The sequence below is a fragment of the Otolemur garnettii genome, unplaced genomic scaffold (genome assembly GCF_000181295.1).
Source record: "Otolemur garnettii isolate 467f Iridium unplaced genomic scaffold, OtoGar3 scaffold00180, whole genome shotgun sequence".
Taxonomy (NCBI): Eukaryota; Metazoa; Chordata; class Mammalia; order Primates; family Galagidae; genus Otolemur; species Otolemur garnettii.
This window is the reverse complement of record NW_003852575.1, coordinates 2,423,699-2,436,375: the sequence shown is the minus strand read 5'-3', so window position 1 is coordinate 2,436,375 and position 12,677 is coordinate 2,423,699. Positions and strand designations below refer to the sequence as shown.

Genomic DNA, 12,677 nt, shown 5'->3' with positions numbered 1-12,677 from the left:
TTGGGCATGCTTTCTTTCGGAAAGCATTTGTATCAACTTTGGCTGGGAGCCAGGGAGTTTAACTGGGGCCACTTTTCAGTTTTCATATTTTGTTTCTGGCTCAGGGCTCAGTGTTCTGATTGCACTTTCACTCTTGGTACCAGTACTTGTATTCTTGACTGCCAGATTGAATTTCTAGTTCAATGTTTGTTGCTGTTAGTGGGAGAGGTTTGCTTTTAATGTTTCTCTAATTCTATGAGCACAGCAAAACCATCCAAACAGTATTTTTTTAAAGGCTAAGATCTGTTTTATTATTGTTATTTGTAATCGTAGAGTCCCCCAGGATAACTGGTTCACCAGAATTGAAGGGATTAAAAGTTTTTTATTTTATTTTATTTTATTGAATATATTAGGTGTTAATATTTGGCAGACAGATACAGCTTTCCCAAAGTAGCAGAGATTTTTGTGGCAGTCCATGGAACATCTAAAAGTTTTTTATTTTAATATTTAATTTTAGTATTGTATTTTCATTTGTATTAGAAAAAATTTCTGTCATACCAAATGTAGGATTTCTTGGTAATATTAAAATTTCTATTAAAGCTAGTTTATATCTAAATTAAAATCTGAGTTATTCTAGAAGAAATTATTAAATAAATAACAGTACAGGTGACAAATGTATTACACAGTACATCCTCTGGACCCACAGTGACCCCACAGAGATAAACCTGTGTTGATTGAAAAGTATATAAACTACTCTGAAAGATACAGGCAGGGTACAAGAAAAAGAGGTGTAGGAATAACTTGGTGGTAGTGGGAAGATCAGGAAGTGCTTCCTAGGATTGAGTGTGAAGGACTGATAGGCCTGAAGAGGTTGCAGAACAAGATTTGATTAGGAAGGTCAAGCAGTTGGGTTAGACTGGCTTATAGGTTGTGTGTCCTGGAGTGACTGGAGAGTAAAACAAGAATAGCATCACAAAAGGCTTTTGATGCTTATGGTAGGGAGGTTGGACTTTATCTGAAGATGAAGGGAAGCTATTGAACAGTTTAAGCAGTAAAATGGAATGATCAGAGTTTTAGAGGATGCCTGACCAGTTAGGACACTGGTTTATTAGTTAGTTCAGAGGAAAAGAGATGAAGGTACAACTAAGGCAAGTGACACTGGGCATCAAGAAGTATATGTGTGCTAATTTTAGATTTCTTAGCGAAGTGGAAATGATAGGACGCAGTGGTCAGTTGGCTAGAAATGTTGAAGTCTGGGGAGTTTAGATTGACTCCCAAATTTTTGGTTTGGGTAACTAGGTGCCATGTAGAGCAATTAACTAATTGAACAGTATACAGAAAGAGGAAAGAACTCAGTTTCATTTGTTTGCTTTTGAGGAAAAAGATAAGTTTGTATTTGAACTTACTAAATCTGAGGGGCTTGTGGGACATCTTGGTTAAGATCCAGTAGTAGATGACAGGGATGTTTTAGAAGTTAAGAGATGCAACCCAGCCTGGGGAGATTTGGGAGTCTTCAGCATTTGGAAGTTTGGAAGCCATTGTTTTCTATAGTGCAGTATGAGATAGATTAAAATGGCATATAGATAAGCACTTGAAAAAATTTTAATTTTTTAGGTAAGGATTTAATGTATATGAAAAACATAACTTGCACATCAAACCTATGATCTTATGGACATTATCACTTAGGCCAAGTGAGCTCAATAAAAGGAAAATTTTAAGTAAAAATACATGTAACATGTGGAAATGACAAAAATCATGGTGAAGCTATGCAAATGATGAAAGTTCAGAAAGTATTGTCTTAAGCCATGGGTATGGTGGATGAGGTCACTCAAGGAAAGAGTAAGAGTGAGAAGAAAAGAGAGTTGACATTTGGGTGGCGGGGAATGGAGAAGAAGAGCCCATGAAGGAGACTGAGGAAGAGCAGCCAGACGAATAGGAGGAGAACCAGGAGAAGATGGTCTTTGGAGTCCAAATGAAGAGTTCTGAGGAGGAAGTGGTCCACAGCGTCAAGTAAGTTGTAAGCTGAAAAGTGCTCTTTGGATTTAGCAGTTAAGGTAGACAACGTAGATGGAAACACCAAACGGGATTTTTACAAATACTCACCTAATATTAATGTTAATGGTGGCTAGTATTTGCAGCATATCCCATGTGCCCAGTACTCACTCTTGTAAGCACTTCACAGGTGTTAACTGATTAATCAGGTAGGAAGTATTGTTATTCCCATTTGATACGTGAGGAAACTGAAGCATAGAGAGGTTAAATAACTTGCACAAGATCACATGGGAGAGCCAAGATTCAAGCCCAGGCAATCTTGGCTCAAGTCCATTCTCTTAACCAAATTGCCACCTTGCCTCTCTAGTTAAAACAAAATAGAAAATATAAATTACACCAGTGTCGTAATTACAGTACAATTGGTGTTGTGTGTGGTATCAGTGAGATCTGCCAGGCTTGAATGACCAGCATCATACCACGGTGGCTCGGTCTGCTAGGTATGAGCACATTAATTGTATTGTAATTGACGCCATGATGTGTAGGCAGAGACAGTTCTTGGCTCTTTCTGTATTTATATATCAAAAAAGTTTGTACGACAAGTGAGTTTAAGAGTGTGTATGTTTCCTAGCATAGCATATGTCCCACTTTATGTGCCATACTTTGGGTGCTTCAGTGTCTTATTTTTTCTGGTCATTGTTCACTTTTGGAGTTAAATTTTGTGAACTCTGGAAATATTGTTAACGCAGAACAAATCAGGTTGCAGACATAGGTAACCAGTCTATTGTAGGTGGTTGTTAATGGTCTTGCTGAAAGCAGTTTCCCTTGACTGATAGAAGTGGAAACCAGATTGTTGGAAACTGAAAGTGAGTGAGAACAGAGGATCCTTAGATGGGAGAAAAAGGAAGAAGTCTTGACAATATGGAGGAATGGCTGTGGTAGGAGCCAGGGAAGACATGAACCATATATGACTTGGCTTTGGTCAGAGAGGAGCTGATCAGAGTGAAAACTGGTGATCTGAGGTGTGGCCTTGGGGAGGAAGAGCATAGCGAGTTGGGCAGTGAAGTTCATGTTAGTGCAAGAGGTAAACTACAAGGCTAGGGTATTACCTGCTTAGGCCTTAATGTGGCTGGGATGATGATGGGATTTAGAGGAAAGAAGAGAACATTGTGAACTAGTTACCATTGTTCTGTTCTTGAAACATGACAGTAACTAAGCGTTAGGTAGGTAGGTGACAGTGATGGAAAAGTAGATGTAGTGAAATAGAATGTTTGAGAGAAGAGACTGTGGAATTGGAGGAGTTGGTTTGAATCCTTCTAGCTTGATGACCTTGAGCAAATTATTAAATTTTACTGAGAATGTTTTCCATCCATACAGTGGTGATGATGATAATTGGGCCTGCCACAAAGAATTGCTGTGAGGTTTAAAGAGATAATGAATGTGAAACATTTGGTACAGCATGTGACATACAGTACAAAGAGTTTGCTAAGAAGATTGTTACTGTTCTTCGCTTCTGATATTGTGAAGTTTTTATACCGCAAATTGGATGGATTGATTAAAGAATTAGATTTGTATTTCAAGGACTAATGGTGGTCTTGTTTGGAAAAAAGAAACCTGCTAGTCCTAGTAATGGGATATGGTGGTGAAGTGAAGAGATGTAAGGAATGCTGTTAATGATGAGAAGGTCATTACTTGGGCAAGAGATAGTAGTAACAAAAATGCTGTATTTTTCAGTGATGCTTAGATTTCTGATAGCTATAAAAATCATTATTATTGAATTTGCGCTTCAGGAAAAAAAATCCCTTAGTCTGCAACTTTAGCACTAATTACTCTTTCCTCCATTAAAATATTTGTAAAAAATGGCTTTTTATAATTTGAGGGTTTTTTCCTCTTTGCAATCTAACAGTGCTGTGTGTTGCAATAGTTGTGAGGGTGTTAGGAGCAGAAATTGTTAGGAGGATGGAAGGTCTGGACGAGGCATTGGGGACTTAGGAGGTTGGCAGACTCACCCCATACCACTCTAGCCTCACTCCTTTGCCCAAGGCAGAAACACACTGAAAGATAGTAGAATATGAGCAGCTGACAGGAAACAGTTTTCTTAGTTAAGGAGTTAAGGTTTAATTCAGGTCAATAGATTGAAAAATGTAGCAGAGTTTGAATATGATGAAGTGGCACGTTTCACAGAGCACAGGAGACATAGGTAGGGTATATCCCTAGCAGTGGGAAGATGTCTTTTCTTCAGCATGTGGGCTTACCATGTGCTAGGCACATACAAAAATAAGATGCCCTTAATTATCTTTCATCTAAGGTAGATATGTAAACAGATTAAGAGTAGAGCTGGTGAATATATGAACCTAAGGCAAGAAAGAAATAGGTGAAACTATTTGGAGAAAGTCAGGGAAAGAGGAACAGCAGAATGGGGATGATTATCTTCCAGAGCTCAGTGTTCTGATTGAAGTTATCTCCTTGGGGGCATAGGTTCCAAGTGTTTTTCTAATATGCCATAGAAGCTAGGAAAACTGCTTCTCAAATCATCTCATATGATTTAATTGCTGATTTGGGTTTGTGTTGTTTCCTTAGGATCGTGCACCATGGATGATTTTGTGGAGGGAGATTTCACTGTAGCAGATTATGCCTTGTTAGAAGATTGCCCTTATGTGGATGATTGTGTCTTTGCTCCTGAATTTATGACTGATGATTATGTTCGTGTGACTCAACTGTACTGTAATGGGGTGGTAAGTAGGTTTGTTATTTTTTGTTTTTGACATTGTATCTGTTTTTTTCTTTTCTGAAGCCATAGAACAGTAGTTTATTAGAAGATAGGAAAGCTTCCAACACAATGGAAATGGTACTGAATAGGTTGCCTGACATTGTCTTAAAGGTTTTCTGGTTTAGAACTTTCTTAATAAAGATGTTTTTGTGGCATGTTGGTTTTGACATGGAGGTACCCATGCTTTTGAAGAGGTAGTTTCACAAGGGAAAGTAAGCAGTGATGACAGTAAGAATGTGGATTGCCAGAGAACATGTGAGGGTACAAAGTGGTTTCTGACTGGAAATTAGAAAAGCTCTTAGGGACAGCCATAGAAACAAATTCAGGAAATTCTATGAAAAAGCCCTTAAGTTAAGACTCCTTTGCTAAGGATATATTCAAAGCATCTAAGTAAATGTGCACTCAAAGTTTTTAGTTTATTTCCAGTAATCTTTAGATTAAAAATCAAGAACTGAACTTTTGTATTTTACCTGATACAAATCAAAATAATTTTTTTCTCTTTAGGGTATGCAGTATAAAGACTATGCCCAAAGTCAGAGAAATTTTGGTGAGTACCTTGGTGTTTTAATGTCAGTTGATGGAAAGGCTATAAAAGAATGCCCATCCTTCTAGTCATGTCAACATAACATTTATATTATCATAAAGTTTGTATGCGATTTAAATTAGCGGTCTGGGGGCTGGGTGTGGTGGCTCACACCTATAATCCTAACACTCTTGGAGGCTTAGGCAGGTGGCTTGCTTCAGCTCAGGGGTTCCAAGATCAGCCGGAGCAAGAGGGATAGCCTGTCTCTAAAATTGTGGCAAGCACCTGTAGTCCCAGCTACTCAGTAGGCTGAGGCAAGATCACTTGAGCCCAAGAGTTTGAGGTTGCTGTGAGCTATGATGCCATAGCACTCTACCCAAGGCAACAAAGTAAAACTTAATCTCAAAAAAAAAAAAAAAAATGTCTATTTTAAATTGCACACAAACTTTATGGCCACTCTGTATGTCTTTTAAAAATGTAGTCTTATAGGTTGGGCATAGTGGCTCATGCCTGTAATCCTAGCATTCTGGGAGTCCGAGGAGGGTGGATTGCCTGAGTTTAGTAGTTTGAGACTAGCCTGAGCTGAAGCAAGTCTCTAAAAATAACCAGGCACTGTGGTGAGTGCCTATAGTTGTACCTACTCAGAAGGATCTGAGTAGCTCAGAATCACTTGAGCCCAAGAGTTTGATGTTGCTATGAGCTATGACACTACGGCACTCTACTAAGGGCCTCAAAGTGAGACTCTGTCTCAAAAAATAAATAAATAAATAAAAAATAGTCTTACTATTTTTTCACTAGAAATCAATTTTTTTTGTTAAAATAGAATTTTAGCTAATACTTAAATATTCTTTTTTTTTTTTTTGAGACAGAGTCTCACTATGTCACTCTCAGCAGAATGTTGTGACATCATGGCTCACAGCAACCTCAAACTCCTAGGCTTAAGTGATTCTCTTGCCTCAGCTTCCCAGGTAGCTGGGACTACAGGCACCTGCCATAACACCTGGCTTGTTTTTGGTTATAGTTGTTATTGTTGTTTGGCACACTCAGTCTGGATTCAAACTCGCCAGCTCTGGTGTATGTGGCTAGCACCCTAGCCACTTGAGCTATAGGCACTGAGCCTAATACTTAAATATTCTTAACATCAAACAAGTTAAAATATTTCTTCCATTTATTTCCTGTCTTTCCATATCCATTTTTACCTTTTATCTTTTTGCTAATAATAGTACTGATTCATTCCAAAATGAGGTACAGATAATAATTTTAAACTTTTTTTTAAATTAAGAATTTGACATCTGCAGTATATGGTGCAGTAAACCAATTTCTGTCTTACAAGATTATTGTGATGCCATTAAAATAAACATCTTCTGGCCACTTCTGTTTCAACATCAAAACAATTCTATAATATCACGATTGCATCCCTGTTTGGAAACCAAGTAAGTTGCTATATGTTACTCGTTTTGTATAAACATGATAAGCATGTTGCTCAGGTACTGAGAAATGCCAAGTGCAATGGAAGGCTTATTTCTCATTCTTGTTCTATTTTACTTTTGTTTGGTAGGAAAAAAAATACTTGGGATTTGCATATGAGTTAATAACTGTAATGTTACAATCAATGCAGTTGTGACTAGTATTAAATAGTAGACTTGAAGCTGAGTTAGGAAAAATTAATGTTTGTTTATAAATATTTAGTTACAGTACAGGAGAGAGCTTATTGTCCTAGAGTAAAGAAAAAGAAGACTTAGTTTTTTCCTGTAGTTTCTATATAACATATAGTTAAGCATAAAAGTCAATGAATTTGTACATATGAGAACCTAATCTTATAAATAATAAATTTGTCTTTAAGCAATTCTCGTGCTTCTGAGATAAGTTTGAAGAAATTACAACATCTTGAGTTGATGGAAGACATTGTGGATTTGGCAAAGAAAGTTGCTGTAAGTGGTAGAATGTAGGTTTTTTCCACCCCTATTTAAAGAATATAAATATTTATATGGTATTAGGTCTATATTACTAGGTTTATAGCAGTTAACCGGTAATGGTTTTGATTTTGGTTAACCTGAGTTGATTCTGCCATCCATGAGCTCAGTACTCGAGAGATAGGTGATGGCGACTGTTGTGGTTCTGGCATGCCGTGCTGGGAACCAGGACTGCTGCTTGTCATTAAAGGATAGGAGTTGGAATTTGTCACACATGAAAGTGGCCCCTGGTTCGTAGAAATCTTTGTCTCAGGTTCTGAAAGTGATGGGCTCTATCTTTTGACACAAAAACATGCCATCTCCATAAATATTTTGTTCTGGGGGTAGGGGTAGACTGTATCAGGGCAGATTTGAAGAGGTGTCCTTGTATTATGTTGAGAGCTTATTTTTGTTTTCTTTTTCTTTTTTTTTTTAAAGCCATTTGATAATTTTTCTTATTTCACTTGGTTATGGAGCTAGCTAGAATTGTTTTTGGTACTACTCTGAGTATAAACTAAAGTTTAGAAAGTACATTCTGATGTTTATTTCCTGCATATAATTCCTTGTAGTATACAAGCCAATGTTAATATTTATAAAAAAAAAATCTAGGTACAGTGAACCTTAAGAATCCACAGATCTAAAAGTTAACACTAAACATTTTACCACTAGAAATCTGTGGAAAACTATTTCTGAATTCTTGTTTTAGGTTATTTAGGATAAATTTGGTCATGTGCGTGTGGGAAGTGTACTGCTATGCACATATACTTGTATTCCTAAAATGCAGGATTTTTTTCCATTAGAAATTCAAGTATAATTGACTGAATAAGGGAAAATATGCTTTGTTCTTTTTTTATTTTTCAGAATGATTCATTCCTTATTGGAGGTTTATTGAGAATTGGTTATAAGATAGAAAATGTAAGTGTAAAACCCAGCACATCCACTGTGAATAAGTGACAGTTGTCACATTGTTAATTGCCCCATATATGGAATCCATACACTTACTGTGTTTTATGTAGTATTGGTAGTATTTATTTCTATATTTTCCTTATGCATTCCCCTCAGTTAGGGGGTTTGCATTATTTTCATTTCCCCCCCACGTGTGCTGTAATTTTGAGCCTCTTTTACAAGTTGATTCTTTCTTCTCTTTTAGATTATATACCTGGCTTATGTTTCCCCAAATGAAATTATTAGACCCTTGGTATGAATATTTTTGATATATAATTACCTCATAATCTCCAGATTTAATGATAAACCACATTTTAATGCTATTGGTGACATGAACATCTATCTATATGTTTCTCTTAAGCCTGATACCAACATTGTCTACACAACTATTTTATTTCTGAAGTCATTTCAGACATTAGAAGTACAAATAACATTTCTGTGAATTGTTGAACCTTAATAAAGATCATTGCACTGGGTGCCCATTTTGGCCAGCCACGTCCTCTTCTTAATCTCCTTATTCTTGTATTTGCTGTAGACCATGTAAAATGTGTAGTTCTTTTGATAAACCTAGATCTATATCTTTAATCTTGAGGTGAGGATGAAAGTCTTAGTTTAGATGAGCTCTGAGAACCTGTCCACTTTGTATTGTACTTGCTTGCCACCCCAGGCAGCCTCTGGTCAGGCTGTATACCTAACATTCCAAGTCTGTAATTGCTGTGGAAGCATTTCGAGTCCTGAGGCTAGCCTGAGGTCACCTAAAGATGTAACATATGTGAGTCCATGACATCTGTTAACTTACACCTCAGAGTCCAGCAGCTCTAGGTTGCATGCTGGAGTAGTGAAAATGTGAAGTTATAGAAATTTTGTACCAAAGGTCTCAAATACTTGTAGTCAGTAAAATACCAGTATTTTCAAGTATTTAATTACTCAGTAAATACTTGTATTTCAAAGTAAATTTGCTTAGAATTAACACCTAAATCCCATTCTTCATTCCTCTTTTAAAATAGAAAATCTTGGCAATGGAAGAAGCTTTGAACTGGATAAAATATGCAGGCGATGTAACAATTCTAACTAAATTAGGATCAGTTGATAATTGTTGGCCTATGTTAAGAGTTTTCTTTACTGAATGTAAGTACAAGTGCTTTAAATTATTACTTGACTCAATTTTTAAAGGTATTATTTGGGAAAAGGGAATGTGTAGTTATGTGGTTTCTGATTTATTTTAGGACTTAAAAAAGTAAGTTTTCTTGTTATTCATTCTTGAATAAGATAGCCTTAATTTAACCCAGTGGTTAATTTTATCCTGTATTTCCTATCTTAATTATTTTTATGACATACTTTAAAAAATTTTACCTATGGATGTCGTAGGGAGGCCACACTAGGGCTCGTATTTTGTTTCATAAGAAAAAGTACCAAAAGCTAAAATTGTGATTTTTTTTGCTATTTTATATCTGAGGAAACTACTTTACATGTGTCTTGTGAAATATTTTCCCGTAAAGCATGTGAATCTCAGCAGTGTTTTTGTAGTATAGTTATGGTAATCTTGAAACAAGAAGATATTTCTGGAGACAGGCTCGTGTTCTGTCACTCAGGCTGGAATGCAGTGGTTCACTTACAGCTTACTGCATCCTTGAATTTCTGGCCTCAAGTGATCCTCCTGCGTCAGCCTTCCAAGTAGCCGGGACTACAGACACCCTACCATACCCACTAATTTTTTTAAGTTATTTTAGAGATGAGGTCTGTTCAGGGGGGCCTAATGCAAACCCTTTTCCTTTCTCCTCCTCCTCCTGTTCTCCTAGGGCAAAGACACAAAGGATCTGGTTAGGTCCAAGTTCACATCAAAGGACCCTAACTTTTGGGGCAAGCTGTGGAATTTGCCCGCTCCCTACGGCCCCACATAAAAGGTGTCTCTAGGCTCCGCACCCATAGCACAGTGGTTACAGTGCCAGCCACATACACTGAGGCTGGCAGGTTCGAACCCAGCCCCCGGGCTAGCTAAACAACAGTAACAACTGCAACAAAAAAGAGCTGGGCATTGTGGCAAACACCTGTAGTCACAGCTACTTGGGAGGCTGAGGCAAGAGAATAGCTTAAGCCCAAGAGTTTGAGGTTGCTGTGAGCTGTGATGGCTACTGCACTCTACTGAGGGCAACATAGTGAGACTCTGTCTCAAAAAAATAAAATAAAATAAAAACAAAGAGGTCTCTAGCTGCCCCTAGGCAGATGCCACCTTTGCACTGTCCAGGCAGGTTGCTGTCCCTTTCAATAAATCTTGCCTGAATGTCTCCATTCCCCTGAAGTCTTGTCTCTGGGCGCCACTGCTTAACACCTTTCAAGGTCTTGCTTGCGGTGTTGCCCAGGCTGGTCTCAAACTTCTGGCCTCAAGTGATCCTCCTGCCTTTGGCCTCCTGAATAGCTGGGGTTACAGGTGTGCACCATTGTGCATGGTATTTTGCATTATTAACTTAAGTACTAGAGAAGGTTAAGCTTAAATGAAGATAAATCTTTCTGATACTGCAATGTACTACACTGGAATCTATCAGGCACTGGAATGTATTACACTGATTGAGGTTGTTCTCTTCACTTGGAGGCCTTTAATTATGGGCAATTTCATGGTAGAAGCAGAGAAGCACTGATAGGAATGCTGTTGTAGACTCATTTCTGATTCTCTTTCGTATTTATGATAGCCTTGCAAGGTGGGTTATCCTTATTTTAGAAGTGAGCACACTAAGATTTTGAGAGGTTAAGTGCCGTCTAATAAGTAGCAGAACCTAGATGAGAAGTCAGGTTTCTCTAATCTCAAAGCTCAGGCTTTTCTCCTATAATCTTATCTGTGCCTTGATGTTTTTATTTTTATTTTTTATTTTTGCTTTCAATTTCTGCTGGCTTTCACTTTATCTTAGTTTGAAGTTGTTTTTTTTTTTTAACTTCTTCCTCCTGTAGTGCTTCTCTTGCCCCCCATGTAGCTGGGATCACAACGGCTGGCTGTTTTTTTTTTTTTTTTGTCGTTGTTATAGAGACAGGGTCTCACTCTGGCTCACTCTGCCTCATGCTGGTCTTCCGCTGGTCTCAAACTCAGCTGAGCTCAGGCGATCCACCTGCCTCGGCCTCCCACAGCTCTGGGACAACAGGCGTGAGCTACCATGCCCGGACTGTGCCTTGATGTTAATTTACTTTATTTCATGGCCTGCCAGGGATTTTTCCTCCCTCTCTTCCTTCCTTTCCCCCTTCTCTTTCCCCTTCTCATCCCTTTCCTCCGTTTCTTTTCTTTCCTGTCTCTCTATCTGTCTTTCTTGAGACAGAGTTTCACCTGGTAGAGTGCTGTGGCATCACAGCTCACAGCAACCTCAAACTCTTTTGGGCTCAAGCAATTCTCTTGCCTCAGCCTCCCAAGTAACTGGGACTACAGGTGCCTGCCACAATGCCTGGCTATTTTTAGGGATGAGGTCTCAATCGGGCACAGGCTTGTCTTGAACCTGTGAGCACAGGCAATCCACTCATCTCAGCCTCCCAGAGTGCTAGGATTACATGTGTGAGCCACTGCGCCTGTCCTCAGTATAACATTTTATTCATTAGAGTCAAAATACTGAATGATGACATTTAAAATTATTTTTTATAAGTTGAGCATCAAAAGTCTGAAATCTCAAATGTTCCAGAAACTTTTTGAGCTTTAATATGATGCTCAAAGGAAATCTTCACTGGAGCATTTTGAGTTTCATATTTTAGGATTTGGGATAGTCAGCCGGTACAAGTATTCCAAATTGAAAATATCCCAAATCTGAAACACTAATGGGCCCAAGGATTTTGGATGAGAGATGCTCAACCTCTATATTAAATACATTTTAGAAAGTAGTTTTCCATGTTTTTGTTTTTATACATTTTCACTGAATCTTGTGCCTGGTATACCACAGGTGCTTGACAGTGTTTTTGTTGAATTGACTTAAGTAATGATGAGGTGTGTTGGAATATGTTGTGACAGAGCATTTGTTATAACTACAGTTACAACTAATGTAATAATAAACATGCTTTTTAATTGCTAGAAATAAAAATTGAGATTAGATTCACAGCACACAATAAATCTAATGTTTTCTGTAACATTTGTCATTTGCCAAATATAGTTAAAAACTATAATACATTTAAATGATTATAAAAACATATACTATTTAGAAATAATAATATGAACTTTATAGATTCACCTACCTAAGCTAAAAATTAAAATATTGTCAATACCAATTCGTTTTTTTTTTTTAACAAACATTCTCTCTCTTTCTCTCCAAAATAAAATTTAGATAAGCATCATATAACTAAAGTTATAACAGAAAACTGTGATTTGCTGGAAGATTTTAAAGCCCAAAGTTGTGCGGACTGTATAGAGGTGAGGATAAATAAGATTTACCCATTAAAATTTTTAATATTCAGAGTAAAGTAGTAATAGAGCTGTCCTCTGATAGCATGTAAAGAACTTAACAAAATTGAATGACATGTTTGATGGAAACTTTTTATTTTTATTTTTTATTTT

General features: G+C 37.4%; 1 protein-coding gene across 1 annotated transcript in view; it reads left to right on the top strand.

The window, feature by feature from the left end:
* The first annotated feature begins 512 nt into the window (after nt 1-512).
* TTC3 (tetratricopeptide repeat domain 3) overlaps nt 513-12,677 on the top strand; it is a 116,913-nt gene continuing 104,748 nt past the window's right edge. Inside the window, exons 1-8 of the mRNA XM_023519593.1 lie at nt 513-4,703; nt 5,243-5,285; nt 6,544-6,694; nt 7,105-7,192; nt 8,075-8,128; nt 8,364-8,411; nt 9,166-9,286; nt 12,448-12,533. Coding sequence (XP_023375361.1) covers nt 4,560-4,703; nt 5,243-5,285; nt 6,544-6,694; nt 7,105-7,192; nt 8,075-8,128; nt 8,364-8,411; nt 9,166-9,286; nt 12,448-12,533 — 735 coding nt within the window. The 5' untranslated portion in view covers nt 513-4,559. The remainder of the gene's footprint in view (nt 4,704-5,242; nt 5,286-6,543; nt 6,695-7,104; nt 7,193-8,074; nt 8,129-8,363; nt 8,412-9,165; nt 9,287-12,447; nt 12,534-12,677) is intronic.